Source organism: Artemia sp. Qi Xiang Cuo, chromosome 11 (assembly GCF_049724085.1).
Source record: "Artemia sp. Qi Xiang Cuo chromosome 11, ASM4972408v1, whole genome shotgun sequence".
Classification (NCBI taxonomy): domain Eukaryota; kingdom Metazoa; phylum Arthropoda; class Branchiopoda; order Anostraca; family Artemiidae; genus Artemia; species Artemia sp. Qi Xiang Cuo.
Window position 1 is genome coordinate 71,437,864 of NC_142804.1, and position 24,425 is coordinate 71,462,288.

The window sequence follows — 24,425 nt, forward strand, 5'->3', positions numbered from 1 at the left end:
AACTAAACTATAAAGCTTTAAAAATTATAGAAAATACATTTCGCTGGGTCAGATGTGAACCTTTGGTTATGAAAAAGAGCAGCTTTGGAACGAAAATAAGCCATTTCCGTAAAAACAAAACTTTAAAGCTTTTTTTGACCGTAAACACTAGTTTTTGTAAGAAAATTATAGAAAATACATTTTTTTGGGTCAAATGTGAACCTTTGGTTATGAAAAAGCCAAGCTTTGGAACGAAAATATGCCATTTCCGTAAAAACTAAACTATAAAGCTTTTTTTTTACCGTAAACACTAATTTTTGTAAGAAAATTAAAAAAAATACATTTCTCTGGGTCAAATGTGAACCTTTGCTCATGAAAAAGCGCAGCTTTGGAACGAAAATAAGCCATTTTTGTAAAAACTAAACTATCAAGCTTTTTTGAGCTTAAACACTAGTTTTTGTGAGAAAATTATAGAAAATACATTTCCTTGGGTCAAATGTGTACCTTTGGTTATGAAAAAGCCTAGCGTTGGAACGAAAATATGCCATTTCCGTAAAAACTAAACTATAAAGCTTTTTTTTTTTTACTGTAAAAACTAGTTTTTGTAAGAAAATTATAGAAAATACATTTCGCTGGGTCAGATGTGAACCTTTGGTTATGAAAAAGCGCAGCTTTGGAACGAAAATAAGCCATTTCCGTAAAAACTAAACTGTAAAGCTTTTTTGACCGTTAACACTAGTTTTTGTAAGAAAATTATAGAAAATACATTTCTTTGGGTCAAATGTGAACCTTTGGTTATGAAAAAGCCAAGCTTTGGAACGAAATAAGCTATTTTAAAATGTATAAGAATTATTTATTTAACAGAAATCCTCGCTGTTTGAATGGCCAAAGCGTTTAGAATTACACAAATCGTTGTCTTAATCATCAACCTTTTGTTTTCATAACTTAGATAAGACACGTTTAAACTCTGACTTCAAAAAGGACTCTCCGTAATTATAAACACATGTGGTTTTTAGACTGGAAAAAAGATTTTCTGATAATTGGGAAAAAGGGGCATTTTTTTATGAACGAAATAGCTAAAAGTAAGGAATTATGATCGTAACAAAGCAGTGGATGAGAGAGTTTTTGTTTTACATAATAGAAAAAAGCATACTTAGCGTTTTCTATCGAATATACTCATCATATTTTAAGGTTTGTATTGTTGGAGGGGAGGGGGGCTAAGTCCCTCTGAAATTTGAATATACTGGTAAAATACCATTTATCTGGAAATAAATTCAGTAAACTATGCTCACATAGAAAATAGAAATATCCATTGTTTCAGAGTTAATAAAATCCAGTGTACTATGCTCGATATGTTAAAACATAATGAAAATTAAATTCCAATGCATGAACATTTTATACGGGGTTTCAAGGACGAATAAAAAACGGATGTTGAGTTACATAATTTTGTGCATGCCCCCAAAACATGTTTGACTACTTTATAATATACCAGTTTTTTTTAAGAAAAAAATGTGCACGTGAACTGACGACGTACATTCATTGTGCAATTCTTATCAAAAACAGAAAAAACCTGTCTGCTTAAGTTATATTATTATTACGACCATACTCTCAAAACATGTTTGACTACATTATACCTTGCCAAGTTTAAAAACCTTGTCTTTAGTTTCATAACATGCATTATAGTGTGCCAACTTTTAAAATATTCACGCTTAAGTTTAATGACACAACCATGGGTTTTTCTTGCGCAATTCCAATGTATCGTTCATATTGTATACACTATTATCTTGTACCGTTTGCATGTATGGTTGAATGTACGGTTTGTATCTATTACACTTTTGAGCATATTCTTGTAGGGTTGAATGTAGGGTTTCAATCTGTTATACTTTTGACCATATTCTTGTAGGCGTGAATGTAGGGTTGAATGTAGGGTTAGAATCTATTATACTCTTATTACTTACGTTATCATGAGCTGGACAAATATTTCAGGGGTGGCCATCCCCCCCACCCTCTAGATAAGGTTTTGACTAATATCCAAAGCATCTTTGTCTTTCAATATGAAATAATTGGAGTTTTATATATATATATATATATATATATATATATATATATATATATATATATATATACATATATATATATATATATATATATATATATATATATATATATATATATATATATATATATATATATATATATATATATATATATATATATATATATATCCCCCTCTAGATAAGGTTTTGACTAATGTCCAAAGCATCTTTGTCTTTCAATATGAAATAATCGGAGTTTTTTGAAAAATTTTTAATTGCAATGTGTTTCGTATCTAAATACGTTCTATGGCCACACTGGCTGTACATGACTTTTGAATGAAAAATGAAAAAAAATATAAAAATAATTAAGAAAACCAAGAGAACGAGGGTGATTTTCAGCCAGTTGGAAAGACAAAGCTATAAGAAATAAACAGATTCGTGGCCACGAATGATCCTTCGGCAAGGACCTCCGCCAAGCCGTCCTTAGTACTCAGACACAGAAAAACTAACCTTTTGAAGTGAAACCTACCAAACAGGGTGAAAAAAACCTACCGAACCTGGATGAAAATCACCCTGTTTCTCGTGGTTTTTCTTAATTATTATTATATTTTTTTCGTTTTTTATCAGTTGCCTCTCGTCTCTAAATAACTGGTAACGACAGTGTTCAAAATCCTTGTCGATAATTGTCAAGGCTGTTGAGGTGAAAAATTCAAGGTGTTACCTCCAACTTCTGGAGCTATATCATTTTGTACTTCTAATTAAATAAAAAGAAAAAAAAATTTCAACTGAAAGTAAGGAACAACATTAAAAATTAAAACGAACAGAAATTATTGCATATTTGAGGGGGGTTACTCCTCCAAAACACCTCGCTCTTTACGGTAAAGTTTTTTAGTACTTTAAAAAAAGCTTCTTATTGTTCTAATTAAATGAACATAGTATCTCAGGAGTCGTTATTAAGGAATTGGGACAGAATTAAAACTTTAGCGTACAGAGCGAGGTGTTTTGGAGGAGTAATCCCCCTCATATACGCAATAATTTCTGATTGTTTTTAAGTTTTGATGTTGCTCAATACTTTCAGTTGGAAAAAAACTTTTTTTTGTTTTTATTTAATTTCTAATCTTTTTCTTTAAATAATTCCTGGAAATCTAGCTACTCCTCCACGGAAAAATCTCTAGGATTTATCTCTAGACAACTCAATCCTGGTGAAAATTTACCCCGGACAATTAGGCCTACCCTTAACATCTCCCCGCGTAAAATTGAGTCGACAACGAGAAAACAAGACATAAGAAGAATTTCGTATAGGAATTCTGGCAAATTCTCCCAGTGTAAAATTTTCTCTGAAAAATTTACCCCCTGGAGATTTCCCTCCCCCTGAACAATTATCTACGTGGAAAATCTCACCAGCAAAAAATCCCCCCCCCCAAAATGTATGCATACTTCCCAATAACAAATACTATGGTAAATTTTGTAACTTAAAGATCTTTCCCCAGGGGCTGTGGGAGGGTCGTGATATCCCCAAAGGCATAGTTGTGTGGCCTTTCAGCAGTGCTGAAAAAAATGGCTATCTCAAAATTTTGATCGGAGGATTTTCAGAAAAAAGGAGTGTAGGAGGGGGCCTAGTTGCCCTCCAGTTTTTTGGTCACTTAAAAAGGGCACTAGAACTTTTACTTTTCGTTCAAATATTCTAGGATCACTGGGTCGATACGATCGCCCCTGGAAAAAACACAGCAAAACAAACAAACAAATAAACACGCATCTGTGATCTTTCTTCTGGCAAAAAAATAAAAAATTCCACATTTTTTCACATAGGGGCTTGAAACCTCTACTGTAGGGTTCTCATGATACACTGAATCTGATAGTGATTTTCATCAAGTTTCTGTGACTTTTAGGGGGTGTTTCCTCCTTTTTTCAAACATCAGGCAAATTTTCTCAGGCTCGTAATCTTTGATGGGTAAGATTAAACTTAATGAAACTTATATATTTGAAACCAGCATAAAACTCCAATTCTTTTGGTGTATCTAATGGTTTCAAAATTCCGTTTTTAAGAGTTTCGTTTACTATTGCGCCGGGTCGCTCCTTACTTACAGTTCGTTACCACGAACTGTTTGAAAAACTGTAGATCTATTTTCAATTTGAAAGCCATGGTTCCTACACGAGTGGATAATTTAAATTAATAATATATTTAAACTGGACAATTGGCGACGTGCAACAAGACATTTATTTTTGCAAATAAAAAATATTATTTTGGATTCTATTCATTTTTTATGACTTTTACTCTGGTTAGAAAGCCTTAATTTCTAATTATTTCGATTTCATAGTCCTAATGACAGTTGATTCTAAGGTAATCTAAATGGACAGTGTTTTAAAAAAAAAAAAACTTCCCAAGAAGCTATTACTCCTATTTTTATTTTACAGCTAATTGGAACAATATAAGTCAAACGACTTTGGTGAAAGCAGTGACCTTATCGGATATTGAGAGACTTCAGCCCTTTCTTGTTGTCACTTCAGCCGAACTATTGGCCACAATCCAATTTCACTGTAGTATTTCTAGTCAACAGGTGGTTGGATACGTTGGAGGAAAATGGGATAGCAATACTCAGAGTATGACAATATTTTAAACATTTTTGTATTTAATGTTTGTAGCATTTATTGAAATGGGATAAGCCCTTTATATTAAATAAACCTTGATGGACACAGTTCATGCAGCAAAATTTTCAACTCTTCGCCACCATTGGCGTTGTAATAAATGTAAAAAGCCTCACAGAGTAAGATGTTTTCTTATACTGCTACTACTGCTAGCAACTCACCGCAGCACTAAGCCCCCTGAGATCAACTCAGCTACACACACTCCTCCATCCCATTCCATTCAAAACCTCCTTTTTTACACCCTCCCAGGAAGTTTCCATTTTCCTTAAATCTCCCTTACAATTTTTTCCACCCCCAACAGAAGACAACCTGCTTCCGTTTAGCCCTAGACGGTTGGCCGACAAGGACAATGTTTGGCAATCTGTCATCCTTCATCCGCAGAACGTGCCCTAGCCACCTCAACCTTTCTCTCATTATAGTCCTAGAAAGCGGTATTAAACCACACTTTTCATCCACCCTACTGTTTGAAATATGATGAGTCAGATGGGTACCCAAAACAATCCGTAGGCAATTTCTCTGGAAAACATCCAGCAAATCTTCCTCCGTTTTTCTAAGCGCCCATGCTTCTGAACAGTATTTGACCACCGTCATCACTGTAGCTTCCAATATTGTAATTTTGATTCGCAGGCCTATTTTTCTTGGGAAAGGTGGCTTTAAAATGTTTATCAACCAAAATGAACTTGTCTATTTAATTGTCTGTTTATTTCAAACTTGTCTATTTATCTGTGAAATAAATATGATCTGATCCAGAAGAACATACGTCCGTACTTTTTCTGAGAAATACGAGGGTAACTTTACTTATTTGAATGTCTGTACATGCGCGAAGGAGGGGAGTTTTTTTTAAAACAAAAGAAACAGGGATAGGTATTATGTTTCAGGATAAGAATTGTTAATCTATAGAGATGATGTTAATGATGATGTTTCATCATAGATGATGATCTTTGGTCATGATGTTTAAAAAATTTTTGCTGATTTATATATCTATTATTGGTTTATGACACGTGTTTGAGGATAAAAACCATTTGAAAAGTTTTAAGGGATTGAAAACTACAACATCTAAAAACAACACGTGATGTTGCCTAAGCGCTATAAATCCAGTTACTTCTAAGGTCAGGAGAAATTGATGAGACCGATGGTGCTTGAAGTTGAAAAAGTTTTTTGAAAAACTCTTTTGAATTGAAAGGCACTGGATAGACTCAGTCCAAAAAGAAGTATTTCTTTCCAGCATATTCATCAAAGTCTGTATATCCACTACAGGACAATGATAAAATAAAAAATCAGTTCAACATATACAAATATTTATAAATCTAATTTTCTGAAACTGGAAAGAATCCTAAAAAAAAACATGTTTACCATTTTTGTATATAAAAAATCCTTATTACTCTTGATTTTTTAAGAAGAAAAAACTATCATTTCTAATCCGCTAGTCTTGAAATCGAATGAGTCTTAATATATCTCTGTATAGATTCAAAACCTCTGCAAGGATTGAAAATCAATATAAAGAAAAAGAAAACTGAGCCCGACTTTTGCTTTCACTTTACTTACTTACTTACTTAAAGCTCTTGCTGGGCAGCGTCGCCAGCGTAGAGGGAACCAGTCGTCAGCGCCGTCAGTCTTCTCCAGAGTGGTCGTTTCAGGGCGAGGGTTGTCGCTTCAGCCGGGTTGATGTTTCTGGAGGCGAGCCGATCACGGATGACGTCCGCCCATCTGGTGCGTGGTCTTCCCCTAGGACGCCTCCAGCCGTTTGCAACTGGGTCGAAATCGAAGATGAGCCGGGCGGGTGTTTGGGCAGGCAGACGGAACAGATGACCATACCAACGCAGTGAGCAAGACTCAAGCTGCTCGGACAGGGGTGGGAGTTTGAAGGACCTGAGGATTTCAGAATTTCGTACCCTGTCGGACCATCGGGAGCGTTCGATTTTTCGGAGGTGTTTCGTCTGGATGGTATCTACCTTCAGCGTCTGTGTCTGAGTCAGCGACCAAGTCTCGGCAGAATAGAGCATAACGCTGGCAACCGAAGCAGAATATATTCGTGCTTTGGTGAGGCGGCTGATCTGGGGTTTATGGAAGACTGTTTTTAGAAGGCAACCGAAGACAGAGTTTGCTTTTGCCGCTCTTGCTGATATTTCAGCATCTAGGCTTCCGTTTGAGCAGACAATTGAACCAAGGTAGGTAAACTGCTTTACTACCTCTACAGTTTGGCCACAAATTTCCACAGATGACAGGGGGTTGGACGGCGTTTTCTCAACGGGCATTATCTTGGTCTTCGACCAACTTATTTTCAGGCCGAGTTTCTCAGCTGCAGAGGCCAGTGTTTCCAGTGTAGTTTTGAGGTCACTAATGTTTTCACATATTAGCGCCACGTCGTCGGCAAAGTCGACGTCTGAAAGAACTCTTCCAGCAAAGCCTATGCCAAAACGGCTGCACCTGCTGTGTTTTATTCAGGATGTGGTCTATTACACAGTTAAAGAGCTCAGATGCAGCGGCGCATCCTTGCCGGACACCATTTTTAATTTTTAAATATCCAGAAGGCCGTCCATCTACGATCACCGCACTTTCAGTGTTATTATACAGCTCTTTGGGGAGACGGACGATTTTCGTGGGTACGCCAGCAGACTGAAGGATTAGCCATAGTGACTGCCTATCGACAGTGTCGAAGGCAGATCGAAAATCGACAAAGGCAATGTACGCCTTCCTCTTATATTCATGAGTTTTCTCTATTAGCTGTCTAATCGTATGGATTTGCTCGGTGGTGGACCTGCCTGGCATGAAGCCAGCTTGCTGGGGGCGACGGAGGGCATGGAGGTAGCTTGTTGCCCGTTTGAGAAGCAGCATCTTTGTTTAGCAGTCTATATGTAGCCATGTCCCCGCCAAGACGTGCTTCTCGCCTGAGCTCTATGATGGCAAGGGAGTGATTACTGATCCAGTCCTTTTTCTTCCGTTGCCTCATTCCAACAACGTCAGTTGCTGCCGCAAGAGTGTTCTCTTTGAAGGACTTCCATGCAACTTCACTATCATCGCATTGGCCGAGGACCTCAAATCTGTTGAAAACTCCACATGGTACCGCTCAGCCAGAGCGGGGTCCTGTTGGATGCGACCGGCATCAATTTTCCGAGAAGACTGGCTGTTATTCATAGCTTAGAGGCGGAGCCTAATTTTGGCTGCTACCAGCTGGTGATCGGTTTCGGCGAGCTCAACGCCACGGTAGGCGCGACGATTCTGGACAGGCGACAGCCATCGTTGACGTAAGATTATGTCATCGAGTATGTTCTTTGTTGATACATCATTGCTATACTCGGTATGCTTGGCTATATTCGTTCGCTGTAACCATGTGTTCACAATCGTTAGATTTTGGGCCAGACAATAATTCAGCAGCCTCTGTCCATTATCGTTTAGGCTATCCACTGTAACAGGTCCAACAGCGAGATCCCACAGGCCTGAGTCGTTTGAAACACTTGCATTACTGTCTCCTAGGAGGAGGGTGTAGTCATGTAGAGGTACAGAATATAGTTCAGAACTTAGCAGGCTCTTAACCTCTCCTTTGTCATTTTCATGGCTAGTAATTTTGGGGGCATCTCCCGTGAAGAAAGGTTTTTTTACGTTATTCCTCACGAGTTTTGTGTACAAGAGTCTAGTTACGAATGGTGCTAATTCAAGGAGGGCCTTCCGTAACGTATAGGTAAGTACAAGAGTAATACCTCCTCATTTTTGGCTACCGCCAGACCAAACCAATGTGCGTCCTTCACCTATGTCCTTTTCACCATGTCCAGGGAGGTGTGTTTTGATGACTCCAGCTATTGTGACTTTATATTTTTTTTTTAGTTCTTTCGCTAAAAGAAGCTTCGAACCAGGTTGGTTCAGCGTCAGGACGTTCCAGGTGGCCACATTGGTGCCACCTTGGTCAACGATGTTCAGAGGGGATCGTCCTTGGGCGGTCCGGGGTCGAGGCGAGATTTGAGAAGACATATCCGAGGCTGAATTATATCTGATTCCATTCGTAGCAATAAGGGTTTCGGGAGGAGGGCTGTCAACCCAACCGTCCCTAGGTGCATTTGGTTCCCCGGTGGCTAGCCGGATATCCAGAGGCACGTGGAGGGTCGTTCATCATGCGCCAAATTGCATGGGAACTGTCTCCGGACGAGCACCACTACCTCCGTTTTTGCTTTCAATTATAGTGAATAGAGGTGCATGGTTAAATGGCAGCTATTGTGTTTCATAAGAAAGGTTTAAAGGAAATGGGAACTTCCTGGGAGGGTATAAAGAGGGAGGCTTGAATAGATTGGGATGGAGGAGGAGCGTGCGTAGGTGTGTTGGCCTCAGGCGGGTTGGTGCTGGGGTGAGTTGTTAGTAGTAGTAGTAGTAGTATTGTGTTTCATTGTCTAGCCATATTTTCATCAGCAATAAAAAATAGTCGATCCAATAGACCATGCTTCTCAATATTCCATGGAGTTTTGGTGGCCAAGATGGATCTCGAACTCATCAAATTTCGAGGCATGGGAGAAAAAATAATTTTTGCTTTGCTTGCCCTACCTTTATCATCAGTACAACAAAAAACAATTTTGGTTCAAACAGACTAGCGTTTCCAATCTTCCCTCTTCTTTTAGTGATTGTTAAGATCTTCGAACCCTTCAATATCTGAGGCCTAGAAGAAGCAGTGACGTGTGCAATGTAATATGTTGTTTTAAACCTTTTTTCATGTGTTTGTCGTGTTTTTGTTTTCGACCCCGGAAGACGAAATCGGCCCTATGGGACTTGTGATAGCGCCTTTTAATAATAAATATCTTAATAGTGCAGAATCCTAAACTTCTGTGGACTTGAAATTTACATACAATAGGCTTAATGTGTCAGGATTATGTGAGAAGGGCTTACTGTTTCTATGCCCAAAAAATAGATACCCCTCCCCCTTTCTCCAGAAAGGGTTAAAGGACCAATGAAGGTTTTGTTTGTATTGAGGAGAGCCGCATCCACCCGTCCCCTTGAGGCTCACCTCTTCTCTGTCTTTCTAGTCTCAGTGGTGTTCTCTTCCTCTTTGTTTCGGCTGCAATACTGAGCTTTCATCCGAGGTCGCATAAAGCTGCATAAGGAGTGCCAATGCTGTCTCTATTTATGCCATACCCGAGTACATAATAATTTGATTAGTTGTTACACAAAAACTTGAATCAGAATATATGAAATTCTATCTGCATCCTTATGCTTAAAGCTTTTCGTTAACTTCACATTACCTAGGTGATTATTTACCGAAAGGAGCTTTGTTTCAGGTTTTGTTGTGTTTATTGTTGATGAATAAACCCTTTTGCCAGAACTGAACCCCACATTAACCCCTGACCCATCTATCCTACTATCTTTTCAACTACCGGAGTACCCAGTAGATCCAAGTCCACCATCTTTACGAGAAGAGGTAGTTGCAGCTATACAATTCCTGAAAACAAATAAAGCTCCTGGCCCAGATAGCATACAATCAGAGCTACTTAAGGCGGGCCCAGAAGAACTGGTAGACAGTTACCATAAAGTCATAGTAGGCATGTGGGAAACAGGCCACTTCCCCAGATCTTGAGCGAAAGCCATAATTGTCCTCCTTAACAAAAAGGGTGAAAAAGGCGACTGTAATAACTACAGACCAATTAAGATGACAAGCCAACCGGCAAAGATCCTCACGAAAATCCTACTTGACCGACTAAAAACCCTGACAGACCTCACTTTAGAGGAATATCAGGCTGGCTTCCGAAGAGATCGTTCTACTGTAGATCATATACTTTCCACCGGGCAACTGATGGAGAAAAATATAGAAATTGTGAAACAACTGCTCTTACTTTTTATTGACTTTCAACAGGACTTCGATTTAATATGGTGCAACGGTCTTTGGCACATACTTCTGCATTATGGAGTCCCCAAAAACATGGTAACGTTGATCAAAGATATGTATTTGAACTTCTGTAGCCAGGGTCAGACGCCTAAGGGATTGACAGAAGAGTTCGAGACATCAGCAGGCGTTCTTCAGGGTTGCCTCCTATCCCCTCATCTATTTAATCAGTTTCCAAATGCAGCTTTATCACTTGCTAAAACCACAGACAGTGCATCCATTGGAGGGAAACTTTTCGACAAATTAGCTTACGCAGACGACATCGTGAAAATTAGCAGTCATAAACATATCCTCCAAACAGACACAAACGAGATAGTGTCAGCGACCGAAGCCCTTGGGATGGTTGCCAACACAACAAAAACGAAAGTCATATGGGTATCCAGAGACTCTGTACCCAGAGTCATACAGCTAACCATAACCGGAGATCAAATTGAAAATGAAGAATCTGCAGGAAACGCAGAAAAGACTGCCGAGTCTACCTCGGCAGTCTTTTAACCTCTAACAACGATTGCTCAAAATCGATTAGGTGTAGACTGGGCCTTGCAACCAGCAGCATCAACAGCTTATCACCAATTTGGAAAAGTAAATTACTATCGAAATCACTGAAAGTCCGGCTCTTTAACTCTCTCATAATCCCCATTGTTGTTTATGCAAGTGAAACATGGTCAATTAAATCTGATGACGAAAGGCGAATCTCCGCATTTGAAACAAAATATCTCCGTCGCATAGCAGGGATCACCTACATCGACCGAGTATCCAATGAAGACCTCCGCAAACTCCACTGCTCATACACTATTATGGACCGAATTAGAAGTCAGCAACTCTGCTGGCTTGGTCATATCCAACGAATATCATCAAATCAACTCCCCAAAATCACGTTTGAAGGATGGGTACATGGCACACGACCTCGTGGCCGACCTCGCAAGAGATGGTACGACAACTTCAATGGCCAGAACCTCCTCCAACTCCTGCGTCTTGCACCGGATAGAACCGAATACCGTCACCATATTCAACGACTAGTGAGAAGAGAAGAAGCCCCAATACAGCCACAAAGGCCGGATGGGATGTAAGTCAAGTAAGTAAGTCAGTAAACCCTTTCTTTCTTTCTTAAAAAAATTGCGTTGCAAGATATCTGAAGATTATGAACATCAATAAGGCCCATGGTGGCTGATGAAAGATATTTAAAAGGTAATTCTGGCCTTATGCTTATGATTTCTGATTTTTCTTAATAAGACCAACAATTTAAATTAAAACATTGATTTAATTTTTAACAACAAATTAGGAGATAGGAATAAGCCTTTTATACTAATTTATATTGTTAAATAGATTAAATTTTTATCAAGTAAAATTAAAATTTATAAACAAGTTATAAAACATAGTACAAGATAATTATGTTAACAATTAATAAAAACACCTTTTTTCTAGCTTTATCATTGGTCAGAGCTTATCCTTGCCTTGTTTCAAACTCATCAGTGGAGGAAGGCAGAGCAGAAGAATATAAAATCAAGCAGCAAATGCAGAATGATTCCCTTCAGTTGGCTGCTTGGTATCATTCCCATCCTCTGAGTAAAGCGCAGCCCTCAATCCGGGACACCTTGAAGCAGCTTTCGTATGAACTAATAATGAGAGGAAACACAGATAGTAGTTATCGGCCATGTGTTGGGCTTATTTTTGGTGAGTTCACTTTTACAACTATTTCATTTATTTATTTCATTTCACTTCTTCATTTATTTCTAATTAGTTTCTATTCTTCGTCCACTTTAGCTTTGAATTGAATAATTTGGTTATGTTGGGGTGATTTTAAAACAGTTTTATGTTATAAGACGGTTATTTCCTTCGTTGACCTTCAAAAAACGACCAGAATACTTTAGGAAGGGTGGGCTATAAAACAAAATCTTATATTAAATCACGAATAATATTAATTTTGTTCTTTCTTAACATTACAACGACCCCTTGATTTATACAACTAGTCTGTTTCTTGCAGGGATTCTCGATGTGGTTTGAACTTGCATTATTCTTTGCTGAAAATATTGCCATCAAATAGTGTAATTTTCTTTACTAAGGCTAGAACAAATTTACAGTTTAAGGCAAATGAATAAGCGGTGTCCTACGGGGATGACCAAAGTGATCCCAGAGGCTTGACGAAAACATCGCAGAAGCACAAGGCTACACAGGGTCTGGGTATTGGGCCATTTCGGGATTAGTTCTGTACGCAGTGGCACCAATTGACGAAAATTCAAGGGAAAGGATAGAGCAAAATAATTTATTTGGTATTTTTTTTTTGGGGGGGGGGGGTAATTTTTTTGTTTTTTATGTTTCTTAATGAAAATGCCGAAAAATTGTATTTTTCCGTGAAAATAAAAGATAAATCTGTTCTCTAAAATCTAGGATGGGGAGGACAAAAAGAATCGATGGGAAATGCCCCTGCCATCCTCCCCTCAAATTGGTGCTTCTGTCTGCACGGGCTGATCTGGTAAACAGCCTTTCTACACACAGGATAGCATAACAAATTTTCGTATAATAGGTTTTTAAGAGGTGACACTGTTCAGACATTGTAACGAAGGCTTATGTTTGCAGAGAAGCTAGGTATCGCAAAGTGGAGGAATTAAAGCGACCACATATAGATTAAATTAAATTACTAAAAAATTACTAAAATTACTGAAAAACTCATATTGCTAAATTGCTGAAAATCATTCGAGGCATAATGATTTGGCCGTAGCAAGGCATTCAGCTATTTTTTCACATGTTGTTGTAAATGCAAATTCTAAATTATCATCCGGCTGGACTGTTTCCGGGATTTTTGTTCGGTTAGGGGGGGGGATTTCACAAAAAAAACTACAAAACAAAAATTGTTTACATGCTACCTTTGGACGATATTTTGTTACTTTTGAACGAGTTAGACAATTTTTTTTTGGGATGGACCAGTGTTCAAATTGGGAATCCCCCATCACCCCCTAGATGCGGCCCTGCCATCTGATAATCAGCGGGACAACACACATTACAGCTAAGCAACAAATATGATTAATTGTTGACTATCATTGGTGATAACAAATGAGTGATAATAATGATGACTGTCATTTTAATTTTTAACTGCACCATTGTTAGTTGTTAATTGACCCCTCGGTATTTTTCTGTAAGCATGATTCGTGTTTAACCCTTCTCTTTTTCTTTGCTTTTTAGCTCCAAATGACGTAAGCGTATCGTCTAGTCAGTTGCTCTGCTACTGGGTAGCTCCACCTCCAGAATCTAGACCGAGTGACCTTCCAAGGCCATTGAGCCTTCAGTATGTTGTGGCGAAAGCAGAAACGGATCTTTTACCTCTTGTACAGACATTGGTATGCATTTTTACTTTACTTTTAAATATGGTGCCACTAACCCAATAACCGTCTTTTTTCTCAGGAAAAAGGCTTTGATCTTAGATGGCGATGCTGATCCCTGTTTCTTTTTTGCGTACCCTAGTCGAACTATAAAATCAAATCAAAACCATTAGAATAAAATTTAAAGCACAGGATTGTTGAAGGTGGTGCGATAGCTTAAAGAATAACCCTATCTTGTCTATTGTAAATTTTATTTAGATTGTTCGGGCGATCTTGCCATAACTTATAGAACTTGGATAAGAGTTATTTTGATGAACTTGGTCCTAAGGAACAAAGAAATCCCATGGGAGAGCATGAAATCGAGTGGGAAGATACAACTCTACGAGACTTAGATTATGCTGATAATTGAAGTGTCCTGGAGGGAAATCATAGCAAAGTGAAAGAATTTTTGAAGGTTTTGAGAGTTGGATGTGCAAGAATAAGTTGAAAACTAATGTTAAGAAGACTAAGTCACTGAGACTAGGAATAAATGAGAGTGAAAAAGTCATTTTGAGGAACGAAAAAATCGATCAACTTGATAGCTTCACTTACCTGGGTAGTATCAAAGGCAGTGCTCTAGAGTTTCTTATAGTAAAGAGCCGTAAGGGTTCAATGTAATATTGTTTTGTTTTGTTTTATCCAGAGCCGCCTCATATGGAAGTGGTGATCGTCGGAACTTCGAAGGGGACTCATTACATTTATATATGTATAGGGAAACCAAGAGCCTTGACCGGCACAGGGTGTTTTCTTACTAAGTAAATCAATATGAGCTTTAAAATTTAAAACATTGGTAAGATAAGATGTCTGATGCCTTGAGTGAAAGTTCTCTCATTAAAATTTTTAGGCAAGTTGAACAAAATGTTTGCTATGTCCTTGTTGCAGAAATTAAAAATGATTGCCAAGGAGACGCTGCCTTTTGTTGAAAACCCCAGGCTATTGCTCTCACACGTACGCTGTTCGAACGCTTGGGAAAGGCCTGTCCAAAAAGCATAGAAAGCCTATAAGAGTAGAAATTCATGTTGCCGTGTAATGAATCACCGTCACAACATTTTCTACCAAAATCTTGACGCTATCTAGGTTTCTTCAGTTTTAATCTATATGGGAAGCAAATCTGCTGCTAACCAGGCTTCTGTTATAGGCATTTACATTTTTATTGTACATAAATGACTCTAGGGTGTCTGTTTTGCTAGTTTTTTTTTTAATTTTTTTTTTATTGTTTTTTTTTTTTTTTTTTTTTTTGCACCGACGGTTAAGCCTCAACGATGGCAGCATGGAATAACAATATAATGTAGCTAATTTTCTGTTTGCACGCTTATAGTACCACCGAAAAGGTTGATTCTTACACAATTTTTTGTTTATCTTAACAACAACAGCTTCAAAATATTTTTATCATTGCCATTCACCGTCATTGCCAGTAATCATTGCGTAATCATTGCCATTCACCGTCATAACATTATTTTTTATTTTATTTTTTTTTTTTTTTTTATATTAATATTTTTTTTTTTTGCACCGACGGTTAAGCCTCAACGATGGCAGCATGGAATAACAATATAATGTAGCTAATTTTCTGTTTGCACGCTTATAGTACCACTGACAAGGTTGATTCTTACACTATGTTTTGTTTATTTTAACAACAACAGCTTCAAAATATTTTTTATCATTGCCATTCACCGTCATTGCCAGTAATCATTGCGTGATCATTGCCAGTCACCGTCATAACATTATCTACGAAAATCTTGACGCTTTCTAGGTTTCTTCAGTCTTAATCTATATTGGAAGCAAACCTGCTGCTAACGAGGCTTCTGTTATAGGCATTTACATTTGTAATTTACATAAATGACTCTAGGCTGTCTGTTTTGCTAGTTGTTTTTTTTTTTCTTTTTTTTTTTTTTTTTTTTTTTTTTTTGCACCGACGGTTAAGCCTCAACGATGGCAGCATCGTTATATAATGCTGCATTATCACATTATAACAATATAATGTAGCTAATTTTCTGTTTGCACGCTTATAGTACCACTGACAAGGTTGATTCTTACACTATGTTTTGTTTATTTTAACAACAACAGCTGCAAAATATTTTTTATCATTGCCATTCACCGTCATTGCCAGTAATCATTGCGTGATCATTGCCAGTCACCGTCATAACATTATCTACGAAAATCTTGACGCTTTCTAGGTTTCTTCAGTCTTAATCTATATTGGAAGCAAACCTGCTGCTAACGAGGCTTGTTTTATAGGCATTTAAATTTTTAATTTAAATAAATGACTCTAGGCTGTCTTTTTTGCTTTTTGCTTTTAGTTTTTCTTAGTGTGTTTTTTTCTTTTTTTTTTTTTTTTGCACCGACGGTTAAGCCTCAACGATGGCAGCATGGAATAACAATATAATGTAGCTAATTTTCTGTTTGCACGCTTATAGCACCACCGAAAAGGTTGATTCTTGCACAATTTTTTGTTTATTTTAACAACAACAGCTTCAAAATATTTTTTATCATTGCCATTCACCGTCATTGCCAGTAATCATTGCGTGATCATTGCCAGTCACCGTCATAACATTATCTACGAAAATCTTGACGCTTTCTAGGTTTCTTCAGTCTTAATCTATATTGGAAGCAAACCTGCTGCTAACGAGGCTTCTGTTATAGGCATTTACATTTTGAATTTACATAAATGATACTAGACTGTCTGTGTTGCTAGTTTTTTTGGTTTTTTTTTTTTTTATCACTGACGATTAAGCCTCAACGATCTGCCTTTATTAAATTTCCTACTGTTCTTTGTTGATTCTGGCAGCATGGAATAACAACATAATGTAGCTAATTTTTGTTTATTTTAACAACAACAGCTTCAAAATAAAACCAAGAAGAAAACGGGTAGTCCAAAAAAGTCATGTGAATATGGTCAGCCATAAATCTTGGAAAAAAATTTATTAGGGGTCTCCAATTGCCTTCAATTGGCTCATAGATCTGATAGACTATTTAAATTATTCTTACTCTACGCCTATCTACCTTAGTTCTGCCCTAGGGTGGACTTTACTCTAATTATCTTATTTACTCTAATAATCTTTCTGTCTTGGCTTTACTCTAATTAGCCATGGCTATCAAGTTGTTCCACCGATTTGATTATAATTCTAGGTTTTTAGATGTTTAAGCCAAGTGTGAAAATCAGACATACCGACTAAAATATCTTAATCGGAATTTGTTTCCCCGAATTCTTTGGGAAAATTTTATTAATCTTAGGATTTCCCAAGAATCCCCTCTAACCCTCCGCACGTTTCTGCTTGCTTCTACAATAATTTGCCTCTTTTTTCCTCAGGTGAACTGTTTGGAGTTTTACCTGAAGTTTGGTAGTGTTGATGCAGAAGGACGAGCTTTGCTAAAACATCGCATTCAGGTATGTTGAAATTAGAAAAAAATATAACACATTTGCACACATAACGGGAATTTTAAATATTCAAAACTCGTTGAAATACTCGTTTTCCAAAATAAAAATAAAGAATGAGTTATCCGTCCAAACTTGGGTTTTCCCCTTTTTTCGTGCTTCCAACAGATATTTCGAAGGATCTGAATGTATATTTGTGGGCTATTGTTTTATTTTTCCTTGGATGTTCAGGGGGGGGGGGGTGCAGTAATATTGAAATGGAAACTCCCCTACCTGTACCCTCCCGGCATATACACTATATCACATGCAAATTCACTTCCGTGTGCAGGTCTGCACTGTTTTAAAATAAAAGAAATCCCATATTTTCATTGAGCTGGTCTGCGGCCAAGTGAATTAAGTGTACTTATCTTTAGATTTTCCTTTTCTTAAATGTCAATATAAAACATCTCCGTTAAACGTAGTACCTTCACAAAAGAATTTATTAAAGTTAAAAATTGTCAAAATGTATTTCGGCTATTCAATGACGTACTTTTTCAGGAGCTAATTTGAGAATCATAAGCGAAAAGAATCAGAAGCGATTCTTGTTGTGGCAACCCTGTGTGGTGTGCGTGTCAATATTTACCTTTGTTTGTGTACTAAATTAGTATGAGACGAAAGTCGTTTTGGTGTTTATGTTTTGCTCAGTTTGTTGGCAATTTTATGTTGAATATGTAAGTGCATTTCCAACCTGAAAGTGCAAGCTTGAACTTATGTCAGTGCGCGGCGTTGCCATTGTAGTTCGCCAAGCTGATTTGGGATGCACCAAAAGTGTGCAAAATGTGGGTGGATCACAATAAGAGTGGGAATCGACTGAGTGTATGTATGATCGTGATTAGTGTATCTGAGCAAGTCTCGGAGAAAACGAAATAAAAGGAACGAGTTTGACTTGCTTTTACAAAAACTGCTTAAACACTTTCGCAGCTCTAGAAACGTAAGCAACCTTAAACCTGCAAAAATCCTTAATACTCTCCCCACCAGGTATACTATTGGCCATTCGTTATGGAATTCGTTAGATGGGGTATTAAAAGTAATTGTAATTTAAGTGAATCTAAAAGGCTCTTGAAAAATGGATTGTTTTTTAAATATGATTTTATGACAAAAGTAATAGGATAGATAATTGACAAAATAAAACGGTATTAAATCAATAATATTAGTATTTAATGTTGATTGATGTTTAAAAAAAGGAGTTGAGTGTTGTGTTAAGTTAGTGGTAGCAGGGCACAGTATGTTGTAGTTATGTTTTGCTTTTTAACCCCCTTCTGAGGTTAGTCTTATTTTAATTTTTTTCTTTTTGTGGATTTGTTTAATTATCCCTCCTCCATAAAAAATAATACTGGTCTAGGATTTTTTAGATATATAGTGCATACATTAGATTGAAATGTAGCGCAAAGATACGAGTACTTAAACCCGAAATATATGGTTGAAGATCAGTTACTGGTCAACACGATTACGGGTCTGCCGACCGAAAAAAATAGCCGGAATTGATCTGGATCTTTTAGGATGACGGGGATACAACTTACTTGTACTTGTTTCACGTTGCAAGCTTTTGAACTGTCATTCGGTGACGTATTTGGCTCCAGAATGTCTTTTCGCAGTTGATGGCTCCTAGGTCGGTAATTAAACTTGATCCCAGTTTCTGCTTAAACCTGTCAGGCGGCTCCAAGTTAGACTTGATGCTATATAACCATGTTTATTTTTGACCACCGTTGGCTCCCGTCTTCCACGACGACAACGGGAGACACCTCGACGTCGCGTCGTCAGGGCGTCCTAGTCTATGGCCGAACCGTAAAAGGCGTCTGTATTTGAACACATTTGATACCGGTGGCCGGTTTTTAGCTCCACTATGAAAACAAATCAAAGTGTTGAGAATCCGAGGCTTTTAACGGCGAGGTTTCGCCGCCGTAAAGTAGTACCGACAACATCTTTGTATCAAAGATTTGCAATTTTATCTTTAAAATGTTTTGATGTTTGTTCATAGAATGTTATGTTAGTTCGTTCTTAGGGGCATCCTTAGATGGAGAAAAACTGCCAAAGCAAAAGAAATACGATTTTTGTTTCATCTGTTTCGCTGTCGTTGATATTTATCCAGCCTTGGGATTGGAAGAAGTAAACGTCGAACAAGACTTTTCCGTCTCTGATACCACTTTGCCTCATCGTCTTTGTTTTCTTATTAATTAAAAAAACTTTTCCCACAAAATAAGTTTTTCAAAGAAAAGTAAAGAACTCCATTAAACAAAAAATGAGCAAAAATAAAATCAAATAATCTACCAAGCGTGAAACTACCACAAATCAGCATCGATAAATAAATGAAACCCAAAACGAACAGAAATTACAATGAATAACCGAGTCAAATTCAAAACGAGCAGAAATTAACTTGATTAGAGCTTAAAATCCCTATGCCTTCCCAAGGCCAGAACATAATTTGCACTCTACTGAAAAAAATATAAATGTTTTTACTTTTATAACTTTAGTAAATCAAATAATATTAACATTTTGATCACTAAATATCAGTATATGTATATTAAACTGACAATGCACATTCATTTTTATTTTTTTCAATCACTTTCGACAATTATCAATCACTTTCGACAATTAAAAAGGGTACTAGGACTTTCGATTTCCAATCGAATGAGCCCTTTTTGAGTTTCTACGACAAACACCTTATATGCTCCCAGGGCATAAATTACAACTCTTACCTTAAGGGCTGTGAGGGTGGTTGTTATCCTTTAAGTCCTAAATTCCAGAACTTTCGACTACGTTAAACAAAATCGTTATCTCAAAATTTTGATTGGATGTGTCTGGGAAAACGGTGGGCGTGAGAGGGGCGTTAGTCTTTCTCCAATCACTTTCAACTATTAGAAAAGTCACTAGCCCTTTCAATTTCCAATCAAATGAGCCCTTTTGAAGTTTCTACGACAATGCTTTCAATAAAAACCTTATATGCCCCCAGTGGATAACTTACAACCCTCTCCCTGAGGGCTGGGGGGGGGGGGTTGTCATCCTCAAAGACCTAATTTCCAGAACTTTCTACTACGTTGAACAAAATGGCTATTTGAAAGTTTTGATTGACTGTGTTTGGGGGACTGGTGGGCGTGAGAGGGGAGTTAGTTACCGTCCAATAACTTTTAACTATTAAAAAGGGCACTAGCCCTCTCAATTTCCAATTGAATGAGCCCCTTTTGAAGTTTTTACGACAACTTCATCATTAAAAACCTTATATGCCCCCAGGGCATAACTTACAACTTTTGCCCTAGGGACTCTGGGGGGTTTCTCATCCTTAAATAGATAATTTCCCAAACTTTCAACCACGTTGAACAAAATGGCTATCTCTAAACTTTGATTGAATGTGTTTGGGGAAATGGTGGGCTTGAGAGGGGGTTTATTTACTTTCACTCACTTTCGACTATTAAAAAGGGCAATTTCAATTTCCAATCAAATGAGCCCCTTTTGAAATTTCTACAACAACTTTATATATAAACCTTATATGACCCCAGGACATAACCTACAACCCTTGCCCTGAGGGCTCTGATGGGGATATTATCACCAAAGACCTAATTTCCATATCTTTCCATTACATTGAACAAAATGAATATTTCAAATTTTTAATTGGATGTGTTTGGGGAAATGGTGGGCCTGAGAGGGGGGTTAGTTGCCCTTCAATCATTTTCGACTATTAAAAAGGGCACTAGCCCTTTCAATTTTCAATTGAATGAGCCCTTTTTGAAGTTTCTACAACATCGCTTTCTATAAAAACCTTATATGCTCCCAGGGTATAACTTACAACCCTTGCCCTGAGGTTTGTGGGGGGGGGGAGGGTTGTCATCCTTAAAGACCTAATTTCCAAACTTTCAACTGCGTTGAATAAAATGGTTATCTAAAAATTTTGATTGGATGTGTTTGGGGAAAAGGTGGGCGTGAGAGGGGGGTTGGTTGTCCTCAAATCACTTTCGACTATTAAAAAGGGCACAAACCCTTTGAATTTCCAATCGAATGAGCTCTTTTTCAAGTTTCTACGACAAACATTTCAATAAAAACCTTATATGCCCCCAGGGCATAACTTATAACCCTTGCCCTGAAGACTGTGGGGGGAGTGTCCTGCTCAAAGGTATAATTTCCTGAACTTTAAACTGCGTGGAACAAAATGGCTATCTAAAATTTTGATTGGATATGTATGAGGAAATGTTGGGCGTGGAAGGGGTGTTAGTTGCCTTCCAATCACTTTCGACTATTGAAAAGGGCACTAGCCGTTTCAATTTCCAATCGAATGAGCGCTTTTTGAAGTTTCTATGACGACGCGTTCTATAAAAACCTCATATGCCCCCAGCGCATAACTTATAACCCTTGCCCTGAGGGCTATGGGGGAGTGTACTTATCAAAAACATAATTTCTATCTGGAAATCCACAACAATTAACAAAATGGCTATCACAAAATTTTGACTGATGTGTTTGGGGAAAAGGTTGTTGAAAGACGGGGGCTAATTGCCCTCAAATCACTTTGGAATATTAAAATGGGCACTAGACCTTTGAATTTCCAATTGAATGAGCCCTTTTTCTAGTTTGTACCACAAAGATTGCAATAAAAACTTATATGCCCCCGGGGCATAACTTATTACGCTTGCCCTGAAGGTTGTGGGGGGAGTGTCCTGCTCAAATGCATAATTTCCTGAATTTTAACTGCGTGGAACAAAATGGCTATCTAAAAATTTTGATTGGATGTGTTTGGGAAAATGGTGGGCATGAAAGCGGTATTAGTTGCCTTACAATTAGTTTTGACTTTTAAAAAGTGCATTAGCCATTTCAATTTCTAATCGAATGAGCCCTTTTTGAAGTTTCTACGACAACGCGTTTTATAAAAAACTTTATATGCCCCCAGGGAATAATTTACAACCCTTGTCCTGAGGGCTGTGAGGGGGTTATCATCCTCAAAGACCTAATTTACAGAACTTAAAACTACGTTGAATAAAATGGCTATCTCAAAATGTGTTTGGGGGAAATGTGGGCGTGAGAGGGGGGCTAGCTGCCATCCAATCACTTTTGACCATTAAAAAGGGCACTAGCTATTTAAATTTTCAACCAAATCAGCCTTTTTTGAACTTTCTACGACGACACTTTCTATAAAAACCTTATATGGCCCCAGGGCATAACTTAAAACCCTTGCCCTGAAGGCTGTGGAGGGATTGTCCTCCTCAAAAACATAATTTCTATCTGTAAATAAACTACGCTGAACAAAATGGCTATCTCAAAATTTTGATGGGATGTGTTTCGGGGAATGATGGGGGTTGGGGGGGATAGTTGCCCTCCAATTACTTTCGACTATTAAAAGGGCACTAGTGCTTTGAATTTTCAATCGAATGAGCCTTTTTTAAAGTTTCTACGACAACGCCTTCTATAAAAACCTTATATGCCCCCAGGGCATAACTTACAACCCTTGCCCTGAAGGCTGTGGGAGAGTGTCCTCCTCAAAAACATAATTTCTATGTGGAAGTCAAATACACTGAACAAAATAGCTATCTCAAAATTTTGATTGGATGTGTTTCGGGAAATGGTGGGCGTGGAAGGGGTGTTAGTTGCCTTCCAATCATTTTCGATTGTTGAAAAGGGCACAAGCCACTCCAATTTCCAATTGAATGACCCCTTTTCTAAGTTTGTATGACAACTACTTTGATACTAAGTGCCCTGCTTTAAAGGGAAAAAAAATAATAAATGATACATAGTACGAACATCGTTCTAATATGCCCTCAGGGCATAACTTAAAACCCTTGCCCCGAGGGTTGTGGGGGAGTGTCCTCAAAAACATATTTTCTATCTTGAAATCAACTACGCTGAACACAATGGCTATCTCAAAATTTTGATTGGATGTGTGTGGGGGAATAAGGGGCGTGGGGGGGGGGGCTAGATGTCGTCCAATCACTTTAGACTACTAAAAAAGAGCACTAGCCCTTTTAATTTCCAATCGAATGAGCCTTTTTTGAAATGCCTACGACAACGCTTTCTATAAAAACTTATATGCCCCCAGGGCATAACTTAAAACCCTTGCACCGAGGGTTGTGGGGGAGTTTCCTCCTCAAAAACATATTTTCTATCTGGAAATCAACTACGCGCAACAAAATGGCTATCTCAAAATTTTGATTGGATGTGTTTGGGGGAATGATGGGCGTGGGGTGGGGCTAGTTGCCCTCCAATCACTTTCGACTATTAAAAAGGGCACCAGCCACCCCAATTTCCAATCGAATGACCCCTTTGCGAAGTTTCGGTACGACAACTCCTTCGATACGAAGTGCCTGTCGAAGAAGAAGAAGAAAAAAAAAAAAAAACACATTGTGGCCACATCGGTCCGAACTGCAGATATGCGACAGGACATAAAAAAAGTGGTTGTGGTATCTTTTAATTATGCTAGGACTTCGCAAAGTTTTGTTTGTTTTTGTGTCCCATTTTTTACACCATTTTTTCATTTGTATATTATACTTGTTTGAAGTTTTTATTGCCTTTTATGCACAAATTAATTGAGCTCGCGAATTTTAATTTTTTATAACTTTTTCAGACATTTGTTGATGTACTATTTGATGGTAGAAGCAACGAGTTTCAACGACTTTTTCAGCGTATGTAAATTATTTGTATTGGCATTTGACTCGTATTTCCTTATTATTTGTAATTCTTTTTCTATTTTTGTATGTATTTAGCAGTAAACATTTTGGTTATAAAATGAACTTCGTATTCTATGATTCATGTTTGCATAGCTACTAATGCCATTATCATTGTCGAAGGCTTTTAGAAGAAGGGGTAGAAACCGGCACACAAGAAGGTGTAGAAGCTAAGGTGAAAAATTTGAAACTGACTGGTGAAAATATAGTCTTGAACACCAAAGAATGCCGAAAACAACTAAAAACTGCAGCAAATTCTTGATATTATATGTCAAGAATTCAACAAAAATTTTTACCTAAACTTAAATTTGGTCACTTAGCATTAAATTGTATATATATATATATATATATATATATATATATATATATATATATATATATATATATATATATATATATATATATATATATATATATATATATATATATATATATATATATATATATATATATATATATATATATATATATATATATATATATATATATATATAT

At 37.4% G+C, this 24,425-nt stretch overlaps 1 protein-coding gene across 1 annotated transcript in view; it reads left to right on the top strand.

The window, feature by feature from the left end:
* LOC148947305 (MPN domain-containing protein-like) overlaps positions 1–24,220 on the top strand; it is a 26,096-nt gene extending 1,876 nt beyond the window's left edge. Inside the window, exons 2-6 of the mRNA XM_089096564.1 lie at positions 4,402–4,616; positions 11,947–12,195; positions 13,702–13,856; positions 17,185–17,262; positions 23,831–24,220. Coding sequence (XP_088952690.1) covers positions 4,402–4,616; positions 11,947–12,195; positions 13,702–13,856; positions 17,185–17,262; positions 23,831–23,896 — 763 coding nt within the window. The 3' untranslated portion in view covers positions 23,897–24,220. The remainder of the gene's footprint in view (positions 1–4,401; positions 4,617–11,946; positions 12,196–13,701; positions 13,857–17,184; positions 17,263–23,830) is intronic.
* Positions 24,221–24,425: the final 205 nt, after the last annotated feature.